The sequence below is a fragment of the Lipotes vexillifer genome, unplaced genomic scaffold (genome assembly GCF_000442215.2).
Source record: "Lipotes vexillifer unplaced genomic scaffold, Lipotes_vexillifer_v1.1 scaffold477, whole genome shotgun sequence".
In the NCBI taxonomy this organism is placed as follows: Eukaryota; Metazoa; Chordata; class Mammalia; order Artiodactyla; family Lipotidae; genus Lipotes; species Lipotes vexillifer.
In genome coordinates this window covers 2,809,802-2,833,221 of record NW_006770652.1, presented here as the reverse complement: position 1 = coordinate 2,833,221, position 23,420 = coordinate 2,809,802, and the positions used below count along the sequence as shown (strand labels likewise).

The following is a 23,420-nucleotide window of genomic DNA, read 5'->3' as shown; positions in this document are numbered from 1 at the left end:
CAAAAATTGCATTTTTTAAAATCTGTCTATGATAGGTAAAGGTCTGTTATACCCAGCGCTTTTCCCTGACTGTAATAAATATGTAATATTTATTATAATGTTTTTGTGCTTCAACCTCCTTGTCTATAAAATGGATAGGGGTAATATGAGAGCCTGGTAATATCAAGACCCATTAAAGAAATAATATGAAAAACATGTGAAATGATACATGTAAATCTTTGTTATTTAAAGGAAAGGTTTTTGACAAAATAAAGGTGTATTTGAATTATTGTATGAGTTATTAATAGTAATGTTACTTTTAATTTATGTTAACCTTAATTTCCAGTTGCATTTTTCTCTCATCTCTTTCAAATCATACAACACTTATGCTAATTTGTTTTCATTGGGTTGGTTATAAAAAGGATATATTCCATTTTCATGTTTAGAGGACTAGAAGAAAATTTTAATGGACATAATGTCAAAATGGTATTTAAATGTATTTTTAAAATATTTTTATGTTTTAAAAAATATATGAATTTGCATTCCCAGTTGTGTCCACAAATGCCAATCCTTTAACCAGTAATAGAAACCACACTCTAGATTTTCCTTTGAGAAATAAACGGAAGGAACCGTTCACCTGTCCGACATCAATACCTTTGCATTCTCAAGATTCTGATTCCATGGGTATGGAATAGGGCCCGGGAATATGCATTTTCAGCAAGTATCCTATGGGCTTCTGAAAGCTATAAACTTTCATAAACTATCCAGAAATGATCTGGAACCATTTCCAGACCTTTTCTTTAAGCCACTGTTCAGCTGAGGGGAAATCTCCTTTCTGTCAACTAAATGCTTAAATAAGTTAAATAAGCCAGGTCAGTAATTTGGAAGCTGAACTTGCATTACTTAATTTGTCTTTAGGGAAGAATAAGGACTTTGTTTCTAAAGGTTGTATCTCCCTCCAGGAGAGAAACAGATAGCAAAATACTTAAACATATGTTTTTGTGTTTGTCCATCAAAAAACATCAGTGTCCTAAGGTGAGCAAACAAGTTAATATATTTACAGCAATTATTTGCAAGACTATAGTTAAATTGGAAAGTAACTGTATAAGCCTCAAAACTCTGAAAAACAGAGTACAAGGCCCTGGTGTTTCTGAAGGGATGAGCGACACTGGTATTAATCATTTCAACCAGCTCAGAAATTTTAATCACTCCCCATAGATAGCAGAAAACAGACCCCAGTTATTCCAATATCAAAAATACTATTCATTTCCAAACTGATACTTATGGCTTCATTAAAGTAAATGTTAATATTGCTTTCAACCAACTTTTAATAATGAAACATGTAGTTGTGAATGTATAATTTCAGCTTTAAATATAGCAATAAATAAAATTGTTCTTAAAGTTGACTGCAGATAGCAAACACATGCCTAGGTTCTTGACTGGTGCATATGGATTGTCTACTACTAAACACAAAATGGATAATAACCCATTATCCATAGAGGAAGTGAATTAACACTTGTGAATTATATTTCTGTTTATACTTCTGTTCCCAAAAGTATATACTAAAGTAATAGGTTTTGCCCTCAATCTACCTGTTTAGTAAGAAAGATGTTTGCATTTCTCAAATATTTTTAAATTTCATACCTTTTCTATTTTAGTGGGCTCATAAAATTGAATTCATGTCATTTCACCTCTAATCCCTTGATTAAATAATCCGTTGAATGAATCCTTCAATTATTCATCACTTAGTTCCCTAATTCAGCATTCTCATGTTAGCCATTTTACATATTCTAGAAGCAACTACAGAATATCAGAAAGGCTAAAAATAGGGAAGAAGTAGCTAAGTTGGTTATGTGTCGTATTACAATTTTTCTAAATTCAAATTTAAAGCTATGCTATTACCATGTCTTAAAAAATTGATATTACGTTGGTTATGAAACCAACAGATGCACATTATATATTGTGTTAGAGTTATCTTTATTGAAAAACAGTTTATTAACACATTCAAACTGGAGAAGAAATACATATTTTGGTTCATTTTTAAGTTGTTATTTATACTGTTATTCTCTCACAGATAAATTAAAATGGCCTGCATTTGTATTTGTGATTACCTTTGTATTTATTCACCCTTTGCTTCATTGCATTTTTTCCCTTGTTTTTGTTCTCTTTGGTTTTGTAGCTTTTTGATTTAGTATACAGAGAAGAGACTCTGCTCAATGTCATAAAAAGTGTCACACGGAATGGCCGCTCCATTATTCTAACTGCAGTCCTCGCCCTCATCCTTGTCTACCTGTTTTCCATTATTGGATTCCTTTTTCTGAAGGATGACTTCACTATGGAGGTGGATAGGCTGAAAAACAGAACTCCCCTTACAGGTATTGCTGTTACCACTAAATGAGCTTGCTCTGATGGCGGCTCCAACTGGTACATTGCTTGCTAAGAGGATCACAGATGAATGATGATGGAGGCAATGTTTTCTTTCATTCCTTTGAAAACATTTTCTTGTTCACTAAGAGCTCATGAATGTGAAATACCCCTACACTGTATGTTAGCTGACAGTGTGCATAGGAAAATCTTCATACAAGAAACGTCACCTGAGCTCAGTCTCAGTACAGAGGTTTCAACAGTGTTGACTGTACTCCCGGGCGCAGTTGACAATTTCAGTGCAGGGTAATAGCTTTGGGATTCTTTCTCTTGGGGGATGTCTCCCCCAAGAACTTCCAGCATCATTCACAACCATTATTTCATACATGTTTGCTCACAGTACATTATATTATACTTGAATAGTTGAAAAGCATAAATGCTTTGATTTGGAAGCCATCAGATAGTCAGAAAATATGCTATAGAAAAATGCCCAAAATATTGTCATTAAGGGGCTCTGTCCGTGAATATGTGACTGTCAGAATTTCTATATATTTATTTTTATTGTCTGTCTGGTTAGACATCACCCATTTAAACTCACTGTGATTCTTGTGGTATGAGGGGTGATTCTTTCCATCTTACTTTGGACTTTTTATTTATTATGCTCCCTAATGGTTTCTTCTTTCCCCTTTTCCTACATTTTGTTGTTTTGGTTAAATTTTGTTCTTAAGTCTCTTTCCTCCTCTCCTGTTTTGCTGGATGGACATCGCAGTTCTGCACTTTGCTGATAGTTTCTCTGGGTGATTCCACTGCCTATGGGTTGCAGAGAAGGGAAACCACAAAACGACTCTCTCTTCAAACCATCAAATTTAAAAGTAGGATTTAATTAGTGGTGCTTTTAGAATATGGGATAATTAAGTGACATTTAGATCTATTATTTAGTCTACGTAATCAAGGCACGGAATAGAAACATCATATACATAGATGGAAAGTTACTAAACTTGAGACTGAATTTCAGACCTAGGTAGTAGTCTTTATTCACAGACACATGGTATATTTTCTGTTATGGCCTTTCTTTTTATCCCTTAAATGTTACTTTGTCTAGAGTTTTATAGGTGTAAATATTTGGAGGAAAAGCTCATGTATATAAATACCCACAAAACTCCACTTGTACTAAACTATCTGTGAATCATAAACTATCTATTCTCAAAATTCTTTGTCTTAATTATTAACTAGGCATGATCACATTGAGTTATTCAGTACAGAGTGAGTCTGACACTGAAGCATCACAATTTCTGAATTCAAATGTGTACAGTCGTTATTCTTTTATGAATCTTGTAGTAAATAATTTTAATTGTGTTGTTTAAAAAGTAAGTTAGTGTCCAGAGGAATGGATAAAGAAGATGTGGTACATACATACAATAGAATATTACTCAGCCATAAAAAGGAACAAAATGGGGTCATTTGTAGACATATAGATGGACCTAGAGACTGTCATACAGAATGAAGTAGGTCAGAAAGAGAAAAACAAATATTGTATATTAACACATATATGTGGAATCTGAAAAAATTGGTACAGGTAATCTTATTTACAAAGCAGAAATAGAGACACAAATGTCGAGAACAAACGTATGGATACCAAGGGGGACGGGGTGGGGGATGAATTGGGAGATTGGGATTGACATATATATATTATTGATACTATGTATAAAATAGATAACTAATGAGAACCTACTGTATAGCACAGGGAACTCTACCCCGTGCTCTGTGGTGACTTAAATGAGAAGGAAATCCAAAAAAGAGGGGATATATGTGTACATATAGCTGATTCACTTTGCTGTACAGTATAAACTAACACAATATTGTAAAGCAACTATACTCCAATCAAAAAAAAGTAAGTTAGCATCATTATATTATGAATATATTTTCTTTAGAAATATAAAAAAGTCTTCTTTCCTGTCTTTTACAAAATAGGAAGCACGAAAACTAAAATGTCAAGATCTTCACTAAAAATATTTATACATATGTATATAAAAAGTTGTTAAACAAGAGAAAGCATTTGTAAATACTATAAAAAATATGGCATACAAGAACAGCTAACAAAGTTAAACTCTTGATTCTTCATAGACTGAGAGTTTTTGTTTCATAGAGAGTGTATGTGGTACCATGCTCTGGAAGAAGCACTCGTATTTTCATAACATTTTAAATTTAATTCCTAATACTATATATTATGTTTGTGGATATGTAGCATAAAGTTTATTCTTTCAGTTATTGAAACTATTTTCTCCCAAAGTTGAGTGAAATGATCAAACATAACACATCTAAGGAGCAAGTGAAATTGGGAATGTAGAAGTACACAGTTCTTCAGTGAATGTGAAGAAATAAGTGAACAAAGAGAGAAGGTTGAGGTTCTAGAGCTGAATGGCAGGTGCACCACAGATGGATATGAGAGCAGAAGACCAATAATTTGCAAATGGCCTTGGGAGTTTAGGACAATGCATATCCCACCTCTGACACCAGTGGAATCTGACTCTGTAGATGCAGGAGCCTGCACTTGACGGTGTTCAGGGGAATCTGTGTCTTAGACAAGCCCAAGGAGTTGGCGGGAAGGTAGTGTTGACAAGCGGAGGTTCCACAGTCTCTCCAACTGCCCCCTATTCCCCATCCTCAGTGCTGCCCTCCTGTTTCTACCCTCATTTCCTCTCCCCAGAAAATGGCAGAAACTTCCCAGGTGGCTACCCCCGGCTCAGACTCTCTTCTGCTTGTGCAAGTCATTCATTCCTACCACGGTTCTGATTTTATGTCTTACGGGTTTGAAAACTTTGCTGGGCCCTGGGCTGGCTGTGGGATGCTTGGTTTAAAATCATTAGCCTAGAAGCTCTGCCTTGTCTGTGCTTGCTGGCCTCTGTACCTTTTGTCATAAGATTGTACCTGGAATTGCCCCCTTTACCCTCTACCTCATCTTCCTGTGTGTAAATCCTGTCTCCTCTAGATGGATCCTTCTCCGAAAACCTTTGTTTTTTCCTTTCTAGAATTCACCTCTCCCTCTCTGAACACACTACCTCACTTTACATGTACCCCACTCCCTCCATTCAACTATAATTATGTCTGTACCTCTCTGTATTCCCTAATTGATTGTGGGTTCTCCAAGGCCCTGACTCCGAGTCCTCAGAGCTTAGCACGAAGTCAGTAAATGTTAATTAAGGGAATGGCTCCTGGGGAACACTCAGGAACCCCACCTCTCTGACCGCTTGACGCTCACTCCACCCCATGATATACCTGTCCTTTCTGCCATGCTGCCCCAGTCAGGGTGCGGGGAGGTAAAGTTTGCGGCTTCCCTTCCTTGTGGACCCGAGCTCTCTCAGCTCCAGGGCTTGTGTTGGTGGCAACTCCAGGCCTGGTCTCTCTCCTCGTCACACATCCAAACTCCAGCCACCATTCCCCACTTCTGCTTTCACCTCATCAAACAATCAGGCTAACCTTGGTGGGTGCTGCCCTGAAATGCACTTGAATATTTCTTCAGTATATAAAAGTGAACTTAATCCTCTCCCTCCACCTTCTGGACTCTCCTTGGTGGCTCCATGTGAAAAACAGGTTTGAGAGGAACGAATCTCTTCATGTTGTATGTGTTACTAACAACAAAATCTGTCATATGAAACTTGTTTTACACAGATAAGAAGGTTACTATTTTCTTTTCTATCAGGGCCAGGGAGATAGGGGATAAAGATGGATCCTTGGGGACTAAGGAAGAAAAGATTCTGAACAGGGATCTGGCAGAAGATTCTTGCTTCCCTGAGATGTTTGATGGCCTGTTCCCGGGAACCCACAGTTTACCGTTAAGAGATGCCACCTCCTGCTTGCTCTACCTCAGCCATGGGCACCACTGGCTGAGAGCTCAGGGTTACCAGCTACACTGCGGGAACATGTTTCTGGCCTTTCCAAGCCAGAGCCCTGAATGCATTTGGCCATGGGAACATTGTTACTCATGGTGGTTAGGGCCTGCAGTATTATTAGTAGTTTATCTCAGCCACTTTAGAAAGATAGAAAAGGCTTTTAGTGGGTTGGCCCATGAACTATTCTCTATTTATAAAATTGATTCAGTAGGCAAGACTGTGTTCGGAATTCTACACTAACTTAACTAAAAACTTTAGGAACACAGCTAATTTGGAGTAATAGCACCTTTTATTTATGTGCCTTTGTAATGTGTCTACTCATTTCTTGTTACTTGCATATTTGTCTCTATACCATGTCTCCATTGTGTGTTCTCAGGTAGCAATGCAGTTTCTGGTATGACTTTAACTTCAATCCTGGGAACATGTGAAAAGGACAACTGCTCACCCACAATACCAGCTTCAAATACAGGTCTGTAAAAAGGGCTCCAGGACAGCATGAACTCGATACTTCTGAAGTTATGTTTATTTGATTAAAGTTATTATAGGTTAGAGAGTTGCTCTAAAAATTTCATGGTGAGTTGAAATAGAAGAATGGAGGGTAAAAGTTTCAAACTAGAGAAAGGATTCTCATATCCGTCATTTTGTATCCTCACCCTGTTCCTTGCGTTATTTCTAATCATGAGAATGTATCAAATTTACCCTGTGGTACATGCTGCTAAAAATTCTGTTACCATATTGCAAAACCATACCACACTAAGCAAGACCCTTTCCACTGTATAGCCTTTAACTAAGAATATATTGCCTTTAACAGAAGAATCCATCCTTTAACAAAGAATGGAAAAGCATGGGTTTAGAACTCAAAAAGCTTGGTTATAGTCCCTGACCTGCCACTTTCTAGGTCTATGTCTTGCATATGTTATGCAAATTTCCTGGACCTTGTTCAGATAGCTTGTCCTGAAAGAGAGGAAGGAAGGAAGGAAGGAAGGGAGGCAGGGAGGGATGGAGAGAGGGAGATCTATCTAGGTACATAGGTAGATAGATAGATAGACAGATAGGGCATATGATACTTTCCCTGCCTCCAAAGGAACAAATGGAACCGTGCATATAAAAAGAATTTTTAAAACTCTAATCTGTTCTCGAAGGATGTGGCAGGAATTTGGAAACTATGGCCTGTGTGAAATTTAATGAACCGTAGAAGGAATTAGTGATCTGTTTCCAGAAGCAGCAAAGATTTAGGGAGCATTTAGATATTTCAAGAGTTCTGTATATAAAAAAGGAATAGACTTAGTCTCTGTTATGTCTACAGAGGGCAAAATCAGACTCAGAAAATGAGGGAAGCAAGAGTTAATCACTGCGTAAGGATGGATTTCCCCACTTCCATCTGGAAGCACATTGTTTGGTCATAATGATAGAACCTTTTTCCCCAAGTTGCCTTTTGCCTTAAGATGTTGGACTGTTGCTTGAAGTCCAACAAAAATGGACAGTCTCTTCTACTGACTAAATGTTTCATGCTCTATGACTTAAAGGGAGAATTAAACACATGCATATCTTCCATTTCCGCATCCCAGCAGCTCAGGCACTGTGAACAGCTGCCACTCAGACTTCTTCCCCCCCTGGCCTCCTGGGTACCCAGTTCAGGCCTATAAACCACAAACCAGCTCCTTCTCTACTTGTGTAGCTTTGCTGTGCGCTGAAGTTTCTAAAATCCCGTTACATGCATCCCCTGGCTTATATACCTCCAATTTCTTCAGCTTCCTCACATATTACAGCGATGACTCTTCATGTAACACTCCAAGGCAAGAAGTTGAGTGGTGTGACCATGTTTAGGATTGTGCAGTTTGCAGTCACACCACACTCTTGACCCATATTTGACTCACTCTTGGCTAAAATGCCATTCTTCACTGGTTCAGCTGTCAAGCTATAAATGCCTATTCTGTGCTCACATAATTGGGAGTTTGGGATTTCAAGTGTAAAACCATGCATTTATGTCTATATCTTTCTGCCAACCCATAATCCCAGGTTGTCCCAGTTTGTCCTGTGAATAGAAGGAGGGGCTTCTTGACCAGATGATCTCTAGGTTTCAGGTCCCTTCCAATGCTCACGTGCCATGAGGCTTATGGTATCTTTATGGATCCTGATTCTATTAAGCAGAATATTCATTCTCTCTCACGTCATCCTCAAGGTTGATAAGCTCTAGAACACGGGTTGGCAAACTTGGGCCGTGGGGAAATATGAATTGTCACCTGTTGCTGTACACCCCTCCGGCTAAGGATGGTTGCAGCATTTTTTTAAGTTTTTTTTTTTTTTCTGTAATGAAAAAGATGCAGTGGAGACTGTATATGACCCACAAAGCCTAAAATATTTACCATCTGGCTCTTAACAGAAAAAAAATTTTGCCAACCTCAAAAGATTTTCATTAAAGGTGCTAGAAATGCTGCATGGGGACAGTGCTAAGGACAGAGTCCTTTGGTGTGTGGCCACCAGAAACGTGCTTTCAGATTAACATAGTCATGTTTTGTGCATTATTCACCCACAAAGAAATCTGCCTGAAATAAACTACCATTTATCCCATGTTCCTCCTTCTTTTAAAAAATATGTCATGAGGCTCCTTCTCAAAGCCTCCTTGTCAAAGCCGAGATACATAATATTTGCCAATATTCCCAATGTGAAGTTCGTCGGAACCCATACTGGCTTCTCTTGATCCTGACTCCTTCCCACACTATCCCTTTAAGGACGTATCTTATCTGGGGGAGCAGATCAATCTCATTTGTCAGCGGCTTGCAGAATTTGTCATAATCTCAACTTCAGATCTGCAGATGTTTCACTCTTCTTTCCATTTTCCACGATTCAAAAAATCACAGAGAGCTATTTCAAAAACTCAGACAGTTTAAGTAGCTGGCTAGAATTAAATAGCTCTTAGGATCTGTCGGCCACCTTGAACATCAATTTATTGTTGTAAGTACTTATCTCTTTTTTAATTCAACATTCTTTCTCTGTGACAGAGTATGAAAAAGAGTATGTTAAAAAATTTACTTTCTTGTTAGCGTGAGCATTTTAACAACATGGTCCCAAGTAGAGTAACCCTATTTCTGCCTTGCTCTTCTAAAAATTATTTACTTTTTTTAAAAAACAAATACACTGGGCTTCCCTGGTGGCGCAGTGGTTGGGAGTCCGCCTGCCGATGCAGGGGACACGGGTTCGTGCCCCAGTCCGGGAAGATCCCACATGCCACGGAGTGGCTGGGCCTGTGAGCCATGGCCACTGGGCCTGCGCATCTGGAGCCTGTGCTCCGCAACGGGAGAGGCCACAGCAGTGAGAGGCCCGCGTACCGCCAAAAAAAAAACAAAAAAAACAAAAAAAACAAATACACTGTAACAGTGGTTTGATTTTAAGATACCAAAATATTGGTTTGCCAGTGAACCAAAAACAAAGCTAGTGTTCCTCCTGCCAGAGTCTATAAAGGCGGCTGACCCAGGGGCCCAGCACAGCAGCTGAGCCAGCAGTGCTCATCCAGCCCTTGGCATCCAGAAGCCCTAAGGTACAGTGAGGGAGCTGCTGAAGCCCCCTCTCCGAGAATGAGATCCTCTCGGTCATACACGTATGGACACATCCCAGGATGTTGCCGCCCAACTCTGTGCAAGTCTGCAAAGCTTAGTCTTTATACAATTTCCCAGGCATTGTTGTAGATGCTCAACCAGGTATTCTAGTGTAATTGTTTCATACAGTCTTACTCATGGTGACATTTTGATCTTAACATTTAACAGAATGAAGTGAGTGTTTTTGTAAAATAGGAATTTAGTTAAGTCAGATCAGTACAGATCCTCAATGATGATGACAATGATGATATTAATAATTATAAAAACTCTGTGCATTCATACAGCAATATTTGTTGAGCCTCTACTGTGGGCCAGCCACCATATTCAAGACAGTGTTGAATAAAGAAATAATCCTGGACATTATGAAACTATAAAATAGTGAGGGAAGCATAAAAAGTTACAAAATATGGTACTGCAAATAGTGCTATGATAGGTAATCACAAGAGAGCCTAGCTGTAGATAAACAGAGAGGCCCTTCTGGGGAGGGATTATTTAAACTGAGACTTGGAGGGTGAAAGGCCAAGAGAAAGAAGGAGCCGTTCTGAGCCCGGGGAACAGCATGAGTGAAGGCCCTGAAGCATGTCCAAGGATAGATAGATTCTGCTAACTATCCTCATATTATAGGTAAAAACACTGAAGGACACAGACATTACGTTCACAGCTAGTAAATCTAGGTCTCTGATTCCAAGGCTTGTGCTCCAACCTTCTAAATTTTATTGCCTCCTAATTAAAGGATTAATCTCTATAAATTATTTCTTTCCTAACCAAAATTTAGAGATGGTTAAAATTCTGCCTAATATTGCCTTCCTCATAGAATGCTTGGATAGATGTTCTTTATGCATATTGTCTTCTGAAGGCAATTTCTTAAAAAAAAGTAAATCTTCTCTATTATGTATTTATCAACTGGAGTTGATTCTCTCCCCTCTTCCCCAGACATTTGGCAATGTCTGGAGACATTTTTGGTTGTCATAATTCTGGGAGGAGTTTTACTAGCATCTAGCAAACGAGTAGGGGCCAGGGATGCTGCTAAACATCTCACAATGCAGAGGACAACTCCCCCCAACCAAGAATTATCCAGCCTCAAATGTCTACAGTGTTGAGGCTGAGAAAGTCTGTTCTGTCACAAAGTCTGTTTGGATATTTGTTTATACCTCCGAATGCAAACGCATTAAAGACTTCCCATAATACTGCTATCACCCATCATTTTCACCTAATACATTACACAAAGAACAGAACTTCCCTTTTCCCTGTGGACAAAAGGGGACAATTCTTCCAGGCATATTGCCCCAGGGGCAAAGTCTGCATTTTTTTTTTTAGGCTGACCTGAACTGGGAGCTGTGGGTATGATTTTGCACGGAAAGCTCCCAGAGTAAGGAGGAAAGAATCCTGGAGGGATTTCAGCACTGGCGGTGTGACAGAGACGCTGGTGGGATACAGAGATGGTGGCAGTAGCTTTTCACGATTAGGGATCATTTGTAAATCAGTATTAAAAACTACAGGAAAGCCTGTATTAATCTGCTCGCTCTTCTGTGACCTTCTCACATTTGACATGGTAAGTGACAAAATCCATTTGATTGAAAACTCTGCGGATCTGACCTTGTAACCCCTGCCACCTTTAAATCTTGGCCACGTGTGTCTAACTGCAAAAGTAGAACGAAAGCCAGAACCTGGTGTTTGTGGGGCAGCGTGTGTCACTTAGATGTAAAAATAACTTTGCTGTGTCTAAGACCAGGATGAAATTTTTTTTTAATTTATTTATTTTATTTACATTTTATTTTTTGGCTGCGTTGGGTCTTCGTTGCTGCGTGCGGGTGAGCAGGGGCTACTCTTCGTTGCGGTGCATGGGCTTCTCATTACGGTGGCTTCTCTTGTTGTGGAGCACGGGCTCTAGGCTCACGGGCTTCAGTAGTTGTGGCATGCGGGCTCAGTAGTTGCGGCTCTTGGGCTCTAGAGCACAGGCTCCATAGTTGTGGCGCACGGGCTTTGTTGCTCCATGGCATGTGGGATCTTCCCGGACCAGGGCTTGAACCTGCTTTGGCAGGCGGATTCTTAACCACTGCGCCACCAGGGAAGCCCCAGGATGAAATTTGAATTTGCAAGCCCTAGCGTGCATTTGTGAAGGCCTTGGTTTGTTACCTAGTGGACAGCAGGTCCGCATTACAGAAGGCCCAGACACACGCAGCAGCATGATAACAAGCCTCGGGGAATGGAAGGCTGAGCAGCCAGCTGCTGCGGAGGCTCCATAGGTGCGGGTAGAGTCATCCTCCCAGAGGCAGTGAATTCTCATGGCAACTGGCAACTGACTGCAGTTGAATAAAAAAACAGAAATCTTTTATTTCATTTGCTGCAGACCTCCCTGATTTCCTAGACAAAAATGTTCTCCTAAAAAAAACCCCAAAACTGATTTTCTAGAAAAGTAAGGCTTTTTTGAGGCAAAAAAGTTATTTGCAATTATTTTCTAAGTAAAAATCATTTGAATGTACAGGAAAAAAGAGGTTTACAGATGTCCGACATTTATGAGTTATTCAAATTGAATATAGTTTGGTATTTTACTTTAATAAAAAAGATAGATGTATGGCAGAACTGGTCAGTCTTTATGTCACTCTACCTTTGGCTTCCTACTGGGTACCCCGTGTTTTTAATTTTTTTTTCCTAAAGTTTTTTAAGATCAGCAATTCCATATTGAGGTGTTTGTGATTAAAGGTTAAGGCCAAGAAACAAGAGGTTCTCAGTTGTACTCAGAATTTCAAATATGTCTCAATGACAATCTATTGCTTCTAAGAAACCATTAAAGAAAGGAATAATTTAATTGTTAAAGCAGAAAAAATGGCATTAATAAATACTTTTATTCATGCATGTCCAGAAAAATGTATAGACTAACACCTCAGATCGGCGGGAAGTATTTCAGAGTCAATAGAATATATTTTTATTCCTTTCCTCATATGAAACACCCCTATTATGAATTAAGAAAAAATCCTTTCTAATACTCCTAAACTGAAAATGAGGATAATTTAACCTCATATTGTTTAAGTATAGAATTTGTTGGTTATATTAAAACTATAACTTTGCGTGAGATTTGACAGCCATCTATCAATAATAATGCTAATTATACTTGGAATTTATTACACCCTTAAATATATGCCAAGCGATGTTCTGAGTTCTTTACATGAATATACTTAGTTCTTTTAAAATGTCTCCACCTTAAAGTCTATTTCCACTAATTCTTCCTTTAGGCATGTAAACAAGGATGTGTCCTCTCACTTCTTTTATAACCACCTCTGTTTTCATCCTTACCCCTTTGCCACCATTAGCTAGATCATTATTCTTGCACCTGAAATCTTTTCCTTGCTACCATCTGTTCTCTTTCTTCTCATATACACTCTTGGGTCCAAACTGAACCTTCTTCTGCATTCTCTTATCCCCCCAAACTAATATCCTATTAATCTCCTTCCTTTCAGTACTAAATTTTTCTGTAAAACAATTGACCTACACTCTCTCCAATTTCTGAATCAACCATCTTCTCTTAAACTATTGGCCATCTTCCTATGACATCTTCCTATGCTTTTCCTGATGACCTAATTGTTAAATCCAGTGATCTTTTCTTGTTTCTCATTGCCTTTGACCCTTCTGTAATTCTGATGTTTTTTGATACTCTCTTCATCTTTAAATTATTGTCTTCCTTAATTCTGGATCACAGTACTCTCCCAGCTCTTGTCCTCTCTAGCCTTTTAAAAGACTTCTTGTCCGATAAACGTAAAAATCATCTGAGATTCTTTCCTTGTCTTCATCAAAGCCCCGGCATCCAATTCCTCCTTCCAGATGGTCTGTTTCTGTGGTTTAGTGAGACCATCCTTTCCCAGGTCACCGCTGGCTGGAAGCCTCAGTCTGTTACTTCACGTTGCCGTCTCTTTCATACCGAGTCCCGTCAGCTCCCGATCTTATATCCTTTCCATTCTCACAGCCACTACTCTGGTCGAGGCTCATAGCATATCATGCCTGAATTATTGCAGCTGCCTCCTAAGTGGTCTTTCTACCTCCAGTTATTCTCTCCTCCTCAATTTACCCCCTATATCACCACTAGGCTACTTGTCAGAAATCACTGCTTTGAATATGTCCTTCCTTACCCACAACTCAAAGTGTCCATGATGCTCTATTACCTACCAACTAAAATCCAAACTCCCTAGAGCTTTTCAGAGAGCTGCCAGTTTATCCCCAGCCGTATCTTACATTCCTCTACATACTGGTATTATTGGCTCTTCATCATATAAGCAATTTTTTTAACTCTGGGGCTCTCTGCCCGTGCCATGTGAAATGCCTATCTACTGCTGTCTTAGTCCATTGAGGGACTCCCCTCTCATTATCCTTAGTATTACAAGTTCTCTCTCTATTCTGATCTCTTTGCACCGCTCTCGTGGCTTTTACCATGTGTTACAGTTTGTCTTGTTATTTAAGTTCATGTTTTATCTCATACTGCTTTGCCAGCTAGATGCTAAATCACCTTTCTTCTGTTTAAAATTCTCCAGTGACTCCCCATAGCTTTCAGGATAAAGTTTAAACGCTTTAGCTTGGTGTATGATTCTCTCCATAATCTGGCCCCTACCTACTTCTCTTCTTACAGCTCCCGCACTCATCTGCATACCCCAGAGGCCCTGGCATCCCAATCTACCTGCCGTTCCCCAGGCACTCCAGATGTTTTTTCATGCCTGTTTGCCTTCGCTCATCCCATTTTATCTGCCTGGAATGTCTTCACTGATCTTACTGGCCAACCATGCCCTCTTTCAATATTCAGCCCAGGTGCCCCCTCCTTTAGGATGCTGACCCCAACACCCCAGCCCATGAGATGCTCATCCATCCTGCCTCCTTAGTACCCATGGTACTGCACTGCCTTTGTTCATCTGCTGCCCACATTTCCTAGGGGACCATAAGTTTCCTGGGGGCTGCAGCACTTTCATCTTCCCACTTGTATTTCTAGCACCTAATGCAAGGGCTCTTGATATATTGAAATGAAGCAGGTTTGGCATGGGGAAGGCTGGTTATGTAGGTAGGTCTCCACAAGGTGGCATTTATTTAGGTGAATTCATCGTGACTCAGGGCCTGGCTCTCAGCCTGAAGGCCTGGGAACTTGGCTTAACATATTATGAGTAGATCCATCTCACAAAGGTAAAACCTTATTAACCAAGCTCCTAGAGGCTACTGTGTAAAACTGGCATGCCCAAGCACTAGTTATGGAGTGAGTGGACTGGACTATGGCTGACATTGACCCTGACCTGGGCACTCTCCCCCTGTTTACATGTTACACAGAAAGCCAGTTCTCTTTATGTATTTGCAGCCAATCTATTTTATTTCACAATGGCTAATCATGTGAATCGTGTGTGGATTTTACTAGCTCACCTCTTATTAAAGAGCAAACAACCTCACTTCTGAATTATTGGGGAGAGATGGGAGCACTTCCCTGTAGCTTCCATAAACTGATTAATCTGGTACTTAATCAGTCTTTAGTAAACATTGGTGTCACATGACCAGGTAGTTGCTGATCAAACAAACGAATGAAGGTCCTGCCACCAGATAGAAGATTGATTGAAAGTCTAACCGTGCCAAAGTAGTATATAGACATACTGCACGTGACTGCATTGCTGGAAAACCATATTTCTCTTCAAGAATTCCTTTAACTCTCGTACGCACTTCTAACTATTTTCTTCGCGTTCTTCCTGGCCATCACCACCACCAGGGGGCGGGGGCCTAGCCAGGCACTTTGCAGACTGAGCTTTCTCACTGTCTTCTCTGCCTTTCTTGCCTCTTCTGCTGTTCCGACTGCTGGCACCACAAGCTGTGCTTCTTCCTCATGTCTCCTGTCTCCAAAAGCGGTTTTATTTCTTCTACTTTCTAAGTCAGAATGTGCCCTGGTGCTCACCTCTACGGGAAGTGGCCCAGCGCAGACTCTGCTGATATCTTTGATGCTGCATTTGATGCTTGCCCATCTCTGACTTCCACCCTCCTCTTGAGGAGTATGTTTTAGAAAGAAGCAGCTCTGAATAAAGGGAAAATGCCAGATCCCTCGTCCATGTGATGTTAAAGTCAGCTTACAAGGAGAAAATCAACCCTTTCATAATAAAGTACCAGACAGGCTATTTGTAGTGGATCGGGTACACAAAATTATCAACAGAAGGATTCTTTTTCTTTTTCCTTTGGTGGTGGTTGTTTTTACATTCACACTGTGACATGCAGACCAGCTACACCATTCCAAAATTCAGTGCCACTATGGTTCTTTAATCTTGTAACAAGAAAAGTACATTTCTGCTTACTTAACTTAGGAAATCCTGATTCTAGTATCCAATTTGCTGGGAATTTTTTATTTTAAATGACTGAGAGATTGCTGCCATATTTGGTAACTTCATCTTTAAACAAAGTAAGACTAGGAATTTTTCTGTCACGTTATACTTTTTTATCTCTCTCCGTTTGTCCCTAAATATTTTCACATAAGCACATTCACATAAAATAAATTATTTACATGAAATAAATTGTTTACATAAATGCATCGTGCTTCTTATCTGTAGCTGCATGCTGGTCATTCAGAAAGCTCAGACACTTACTGAAGAAATGAAACAGTATTTGCCCCAATTTGTGAGCCCTTAACTTACTATGGATATGCCAATCTCTGTACAAAGTGTTCTACATACCTTAAATATAATCCTTAAATAACCCTCTGAAGGGTCTAATCCCTCCATTTTACAGATGAGGACGTTGAGATTAAGTAACTTGCCCAAGTCCCAGTTCTGGAACAGAGTCGAATTTAAAGCTGGGTTCACCTAGCTTCCTTGTACAGGCTCTTTCCCCGCCCCGCAATACTTTTGCTTCCTGGGTGAGTTGACTGTGTTTTCAGAAGGTCTTACTGAAATCTCCCCACATCAGAACAATGCGCAATGAATATTAGCTTTCTTATATTCTGTCCTTTTCATTCTGTCCTTTTCCACCGATGGAAGAAAAAAATGATTTGGGGATATTATATGCGTGCTTTATGAGTCTGTGTCAGTCATGGGCTTCACGGGCTGCCGCATGGAAAATAATGTGTTATATCCCTTCAGAAAACTGTGTCCTGACACAGTTATAAAGAAATACATCTTTGACAGTACATAAGAGTGTGTTTTAAAAGCATGAGGTTGCTGTACTGTTTGACTTGTTTGTTTTTGTAGCTGCTGAGGAATATGAAGATGGAATTGAAAGAACGTGTGACACCCTCCTTATGTGCATCGTGACTGTCCTGAACCAGGGCCTCAGGAACGGCGGTGGTGTGGGAGATGTGCTGAGAAGACCCTCAAAAGAAGTAAAAGCTGGAGAAAAATGGTTTTTCAAGAAGCACATGATCTTGTTTTAACCTTTGTTAACAGCATTTACAATATGGTTTTTGTTTTCAGGGTACTGTACGTTATGTTGTTTGCTTTAACAGTATCACAGTGGCCATTGAAACCAATTCGCTGTACACTGGGATTACATAGAAACAGCTAATGTCCTAGAAATCTGTGTATCTTAGTAGAGTCATGAACTCTGTACACCTTTGAACTGTGGACAGAGTTATATTCGACTATATATATTTCAACTATAGTCTTTATGGAGGAGTTGATTGTTACGTAAATAACAGAAACCAGGCTGCCTTTTGTCTATCAGGTTTCTCAGGCATGAAGATTTACTCTTTGCCTCTGAATAGGAACAGCCTCTATTATTTATCGATGAGGAATATCAAATTTGAACAAATTCTAACAGGATTTCGTATATTCAAATGGCAAGGCTGAAAAATTTCTCATTGGCTACAGCGTCTCAAGTGCCACGCTGGGAGCTTGAATAATCTCAGTCCTCCAACAGGCCAGCCGTATCACGTTGTCCGTTCATCTCATGTTTTCTCATCTATGAAACATCTAGGCTATCTGATCTCTAATGTGTATTTTAATACCATTTGTCAAGTAGAAATAAGCCTGAGTTGAATGTACTTAACTCTATAAGGTCAAGAACAAAACCGACTCCAGAAATGGACAGATCATTATATCCTCCTCAAATCTCTGATCTCTGACCTTTGGGACTGGTATTTGTCTACCTTTTGTGCAGCTTCTGGGATAGGGGCCCACTGCACCAAAATGCATTTAGCACAATGACATGTAAAGTGGTTTTTAATACACAGTAAGTCCCTCCCTTGGAGAGGAAAAGTGCAAGTCCTAGGGAATGGAAGGGGTCTGGGAACAGTTTTCCTCACAACACTTAAAGAAAACGAAGATCGGGGCTTCCCTGGTGGCGCAGTGGTTGAGGGTTTGCCTGCCGATGCAGGACACGGGTTGGAACAGTTTTCCTCACAACACTTAAAGAAAACGAAGATCGGGGCTTCCCTGGTGGCGCAGTGGTTGAGGGTTTGCCTGCCGATGCAGGGGACACGGGTTCGTGCCCCGGTCCGGGAAGATCCCACATGCCGCGGAGCGGCTGGGCCCGTGAGCCATGGCCGCTGAGCCTGCGCGTCCAGAGCCTGTGCTCCGCAACGGGAGAGGCCACAACAGTGAGAGGCCCGCGTACTGAAAAAAACAAATAAAACAAAAAAAAAAGAAAACGAAGATAGAAAGTGGGTCTTATTTTTCCAACTTGGAATACTATTCATATTTAGCAAACAATGATTGAATATATACTTTCTGCTAGACAATATGCTAAATCAACATGCCTCGAAAATGTGTGTATATGTATATATACACAATGGGCTTTTTTTTAATGTTTTAAAATTTTTTATTTCAGGAACCCTTGTTTGCTGCCCGAGTGGTGTATGACCTTCTTTTTTATTTCATTGTCATCATTATCGTTCTTAACTTGATTTTTGGGGTTATCATTGATACTTTTGCGGATCTCAGAAGTGAAAAACAGAAAAAAGAAGAAATTCTAAAGACAACCTGCTTCATCTGTGGTAAGTGTTCTCAAGATACTAAAATAATAGAGAAAGAAACTGCCCAGTAGAAAGGAGGGACTAGAATGATTTTTGTTTGCCATGCTTTGGGAAAAATTATTTCAAAATGAAAGCTGGACAAAATTCAGATTATGTAACTGAGCATTGGACTGGGATACTCTGCTTCCAGAAAAAGCAGAAGAATTACATCCCAAAGCTAACTTGCCATTATTTCTGCAATTTGTGTGATTCTCTGACTATAGTATGTGTTACAAAATACCAAAAGGTTCCACCAACTGGCAAACAGATTTTTAATCACAATAACCTATTGATTAAACAATAGAATTATTTTTATTTCATTTTGTTAGGTTATGAATCCACAGATGATTTTACCAGCAGCTTGAGCTTCTACTCACTGGCAGCACTTTGTTTTCGATTCTGAATTGTGCTTTCTCTCAGTTTCCGTCACTCTCTCCCTCCCTCCCTCCCTCTCTCTCTCACACCCTGTCCTCCTCTTCTTCTATCGTTAGCTCTCTCAGGCCCACCCAACCTTCTCTTTGTCCTCATTATTTCCTTTGGCTCTACCCTCTGCTTCATAGACCTTAGCCCTTTCTGGCTTTAGTCGTCTCTGTAGCTGGCTTAGTCGCCCTAGGATCCTTCCCCCTCCTTGAATAATCACCAACTCCTGGTGATACTCACCATCTATTTTTCCACGTCAAGCTGAGGAATCTTTTTGATAAAAGTCACGAAACAAACATAAGGGCCTCACTACGATGTTTATGCTATATAACTTAAACTGGACCCACAATAAATCCCCTTCCTTCCTTGGTTCACCTTTTATCAACTGTCTCATTTCACTGAATGGTTCTCCCAAGCCTTTCCAACATCCCTCCAACAGGTGGGAGTATGCCAGATATTAACCTGTGATCATGAGCTCTATTCCAAGGAAACAAACACAAATTAGATATGCCCTTCGGGGTATCCACAATCTGTTGTGGAATACAGACACAGTAAATATCAGTGCTATCTAATGCATTAAGGGAAATGATGGAGAAGTTTACAGGTTGTTAACATCTCGTTGGGTTGTGGTAGGGGGCAGCCGAGGAAGAGTCAAGAAAGGTTTCTTAGAAGAAATGGTGATGGAGCTGATGGTAAAAGGTGGAAGGGAGGGACTTTCCTGGTAGTCCAGTGGTTAAGACTCCACGCTGCCAATGCAGGGGGCACGGGTTCGATCCCTGGTCTGGGAACTAATATCCTGCATGCCACATGGCGCGGCCAAAAAAAAAAAAAAAGATGGAAGGGAGAGAGCCATACCCAAGTGGGCAGAAGCAGAGTGGCCAGCAGAAGGAAAGGCGTGGAGGGGTGAACAGCGTGAGTAGAATCTTCATTTCCTGTAAACAGCTCAGTGTTTCTGGAGTGTAAGTTTCAGAGCAGGGCAATGCCAGCAAAAGAGATTGGCCAGATCATATGTGGCCTTTTATATTAGAAGGCTTGGACTTCATCCTATGGACTTATAGAAGATGGCGAACAATTAAAGAATTTTAAGCAGAGGATGCAGGGTCTAATTTTTATTTTCGAGCACTGTGGCAGCTATGGGAAGTTGTTCATCAGGGGACAATACTGGAGGCAGAGTAACTAGGTAGAAGGTTATTGCCATAGTAACTAGGTAGAAGGTTATTGTCATAGTCCATGAGAGGTAACAAAACCTTGATCCAGGAGAGGTAGTGGTGGCAGTATTCAGGATCAGAAGACAAAGTTAAGAAATATTGGGGAGATAGAATTTTTAAATCTCGATGGTTTGGTTTGGAATGGATATATGAGAGAGTGTGGGTGCCTGGGTGGATGGCTGTACCAACAGTTGAGTTTGAGAATAGAAGAAGAAAAACAATTTTACATAGGCATATACTGAATTTGGCTTTGGAAGTACTGAAATTGAGGTATCTACTGAACAGCCCAGTGGGATACACTCAGCACAGAGGTCAACATATGGGTCTGAGCCTCAGAGAAGGAGACAGTATCGGGGAATCCTCAGCCCGTATGGCATAGAAAAAGCTGGAGTGTGGAGGAAGGCTTCCAAGTGAGAGGAAGAGATGACGGGAGCTCACGTGGAAAACATCAGCATTGAAAAGTTGAGAGAGAAAGGGGATCACACACTCACAAAACCTTTCCAGCCCGAGTGGTGTGAGGACAACCGGACATGTGTGGCACGTGGAAGTGAGGGGAGAAAATACCCTTGGGAACAAAAGATTTGATTATCAGCTGTGTCAAAGCAGTAACGTGAACTGAAGCAGAGCCTTTGAATTTCTCGTTTAGGAGGTTTTGGAGGTTTTAGAGAGGAGTTTCCAGGAAGGTAAGGGCAGATACCAGATTGCACAGTGCTGAGGAGGGACTTGCTGGAAGGAAATGCCACAAAAAGAAGAGTCTTCTCTTCATATGTGTAGATTAGATGGAGGAACACAAGATTGACATGGCGCCAGAACGATGTTGTGCAATAATTGGGAGATTTGGGGAAGAGAGTTATTATATAGAAGGGTGAGTCCCACAGAGGAAGAAAGGGAGCACCTCTGAAGATCTTCCTGTGTCTCATGGTCTTGCCTTTACTCTGCTTCCTCAAAGCCTTTTTCTTCACAATCGTAATAACTGTTATGTCAGCACACTACCTCCGAAACATGGGTTCTTTGGAAAAATCTATCTGTAGACTGAGCTTCATTCTAAGACATGATCCTGTCCCCCCTATTATAACAACAAAAAAACGTGAACAGCAAAATAAGCGTGTCACTTCACCCCTATTTCTGCTCCTCTGAGCTTTCCCTTCAATGTCAAAATTCTCTCTGGCTTTTCACAGTTATCAAAAAGCCTGTAGCCTGTAAGTTCCTTTAAATATCACAATAACCTTCAGCACCAAGTTGAAATGTTTGTCTCAGATCTCATCATGAACTTCCTGCTGACCTTTTCTTCTAGCTCAGATTGCATGTTCTCTGGGTCTATCACAAGGCTCTAGTCTTTCTCCCAACCCCTGGATCAGAGGTTCTGATTTTATCATGGACTCCTTGTCTCTTCCCTCTGCCCTTATGTAGATTATTGCCAAATATGCAGCCAGGGCTCCAACCTCTCTCCAGGCTTTTGTTCTTTATTTTCCATGGTTGATTGACATTTAAAAAGATATGGCTTCCTGGCAGCCAATTTTACCATGTCTGCAAACCAGTGCATCATGCCTTTCCATCTCCTTCCTCTAACCTGGCAACTTATCTTGTCTTCTGTATTGCAATTAATGATACCCCCACTGGGCTGGGAACTTCTCCATCATTTTAAGCATCTCCCTTTTCCTCTTCCAGGTGCACTAGTTACCACGTGGTAATGAATCTGCTTTCACAGTCTCACTTCCTTCCACATATTCCCACAGCCACACCTTGGTTTTTGAGGCTCACCCTGGCTCATACCCCCCAAATGGACTGTTCAGTGCTGCCAGACAGAATTTTCCACCTTGAGCTCATTTCCTTACTCAAAACCCTATCAATAACATTGTACAGTCTATAACTCTAAAATTCTGATTTTCCTGGCATATGAGGTGCCCCACAATTGGGTCCCTTCTTTTTTGCCTGCCTTTCCATCCACTGTTCTCCCATTTATGGCTCAGGTTCTGGTTCAACTGCATTACTCATCTTTAACTCTCTCTCATGTGTTCTCAGTTATGGTGTTTCTGTTTGGAATGCCCAAACTCCTAAGCTGTTGAACTACTGCCCTGTCTCTGAGACCCAGATCTAAAGCCGTTGTTCCATGAATTCAGCTTTCTCTGGTCTCACTAACCAGAAGCAAACACATCTGCTTCTAAATTTGTCAATCACAATTAGCTATATAGTACTGTACATATTTTTCATTGTCTCATCTCCTCTGTTGTATACTATGCCTTACCATATTATAGAAAGTATATGAACTTTACCATCAAGTAGACATGGGTCTACACTGGTTCCACATCCTGGCTATGTGGTCTTGGTCAAGTTTCCTTTCACCTTGAAAGTGAGGAATATAATGCCATGTTTTGGGGTTGTGGTGGGTATAAATGAAATCCTGTATATAAAAATTCTTAGCTCCATGCTTAACTGAGAGTAAGCTCTCAGTACATGATCACTTCTCATCTTTAGGAAATCCACATCTACATCTTATCCATTTTTATGCTTCCATAGTGTATCTTAGGGATCATTCATAAATATTTGCTTAATGAATGACTATCCAATTAGTCACCTCCAAATTAACATTGTCTCTATACTTATGTGGCTTATAACCTATAAAAGGAAGATAAAGCAAGTAAGTCCTAAATTGCTATATACTGCAGACAAAAAACTTAGATGCACTAATTCCAAGTTATCCCAAGTTTTGTCACATGTATGGTATTGTTTCTGTGGCATACCCATGTCCACAGGGATATAGGGTGATATATCAGAAGGTATTAGATCAACATGGCCTATTTTTCAGAAGTTTCACATTTATTAACAAATTTGAGAGACCATTGAGGTGAGTTAACCTGAGAGCAAATTCAAATAGTATTTTTATATTAGAACAAATACTTTGTAAAGTAGAACAAATTTAGTGTGAACATTTGAAATAAAATAGAAACTTACGTAAATATTGAAAAGTGTTTTCAAGCTCTTTTAGCTGCTAATCCCTGTGACCTCAGTAACG

General features: G+C 40.2%; 1 protein-coding gene across 1 annotated transcript in view; it reads left to right on the top strand.

Moving 5' to 3' along the window:
* Positions 1–23,420, top strand: part of ITPR2 (inositol 1,4,5-trisphosphate receptor type 2) — a 547,001-nt gene that overhangs the window by 463,897 nt on the left and 59,684 nt on the right. Inside the window, exons 51-54 of the mRNA XM_007446283.1 lie at positions 2,159–2,354; positions 6,610–6,702; positions 17,020–17,150; positions 18,596–18,761. Coding sequence (XP_007446345.1) covers positions 2,159–2,354; positions 6,610–6,702; positions 17,020–17,150; positions 18,596–18,761 — 586 coding nt within the window. The remainder of the gene's footprint in view (positions 1–2,158; positions 2,355–6,609; positions 6,703–17,019; positions 17,151–18,595; positions 18,762–23,420) is intronic.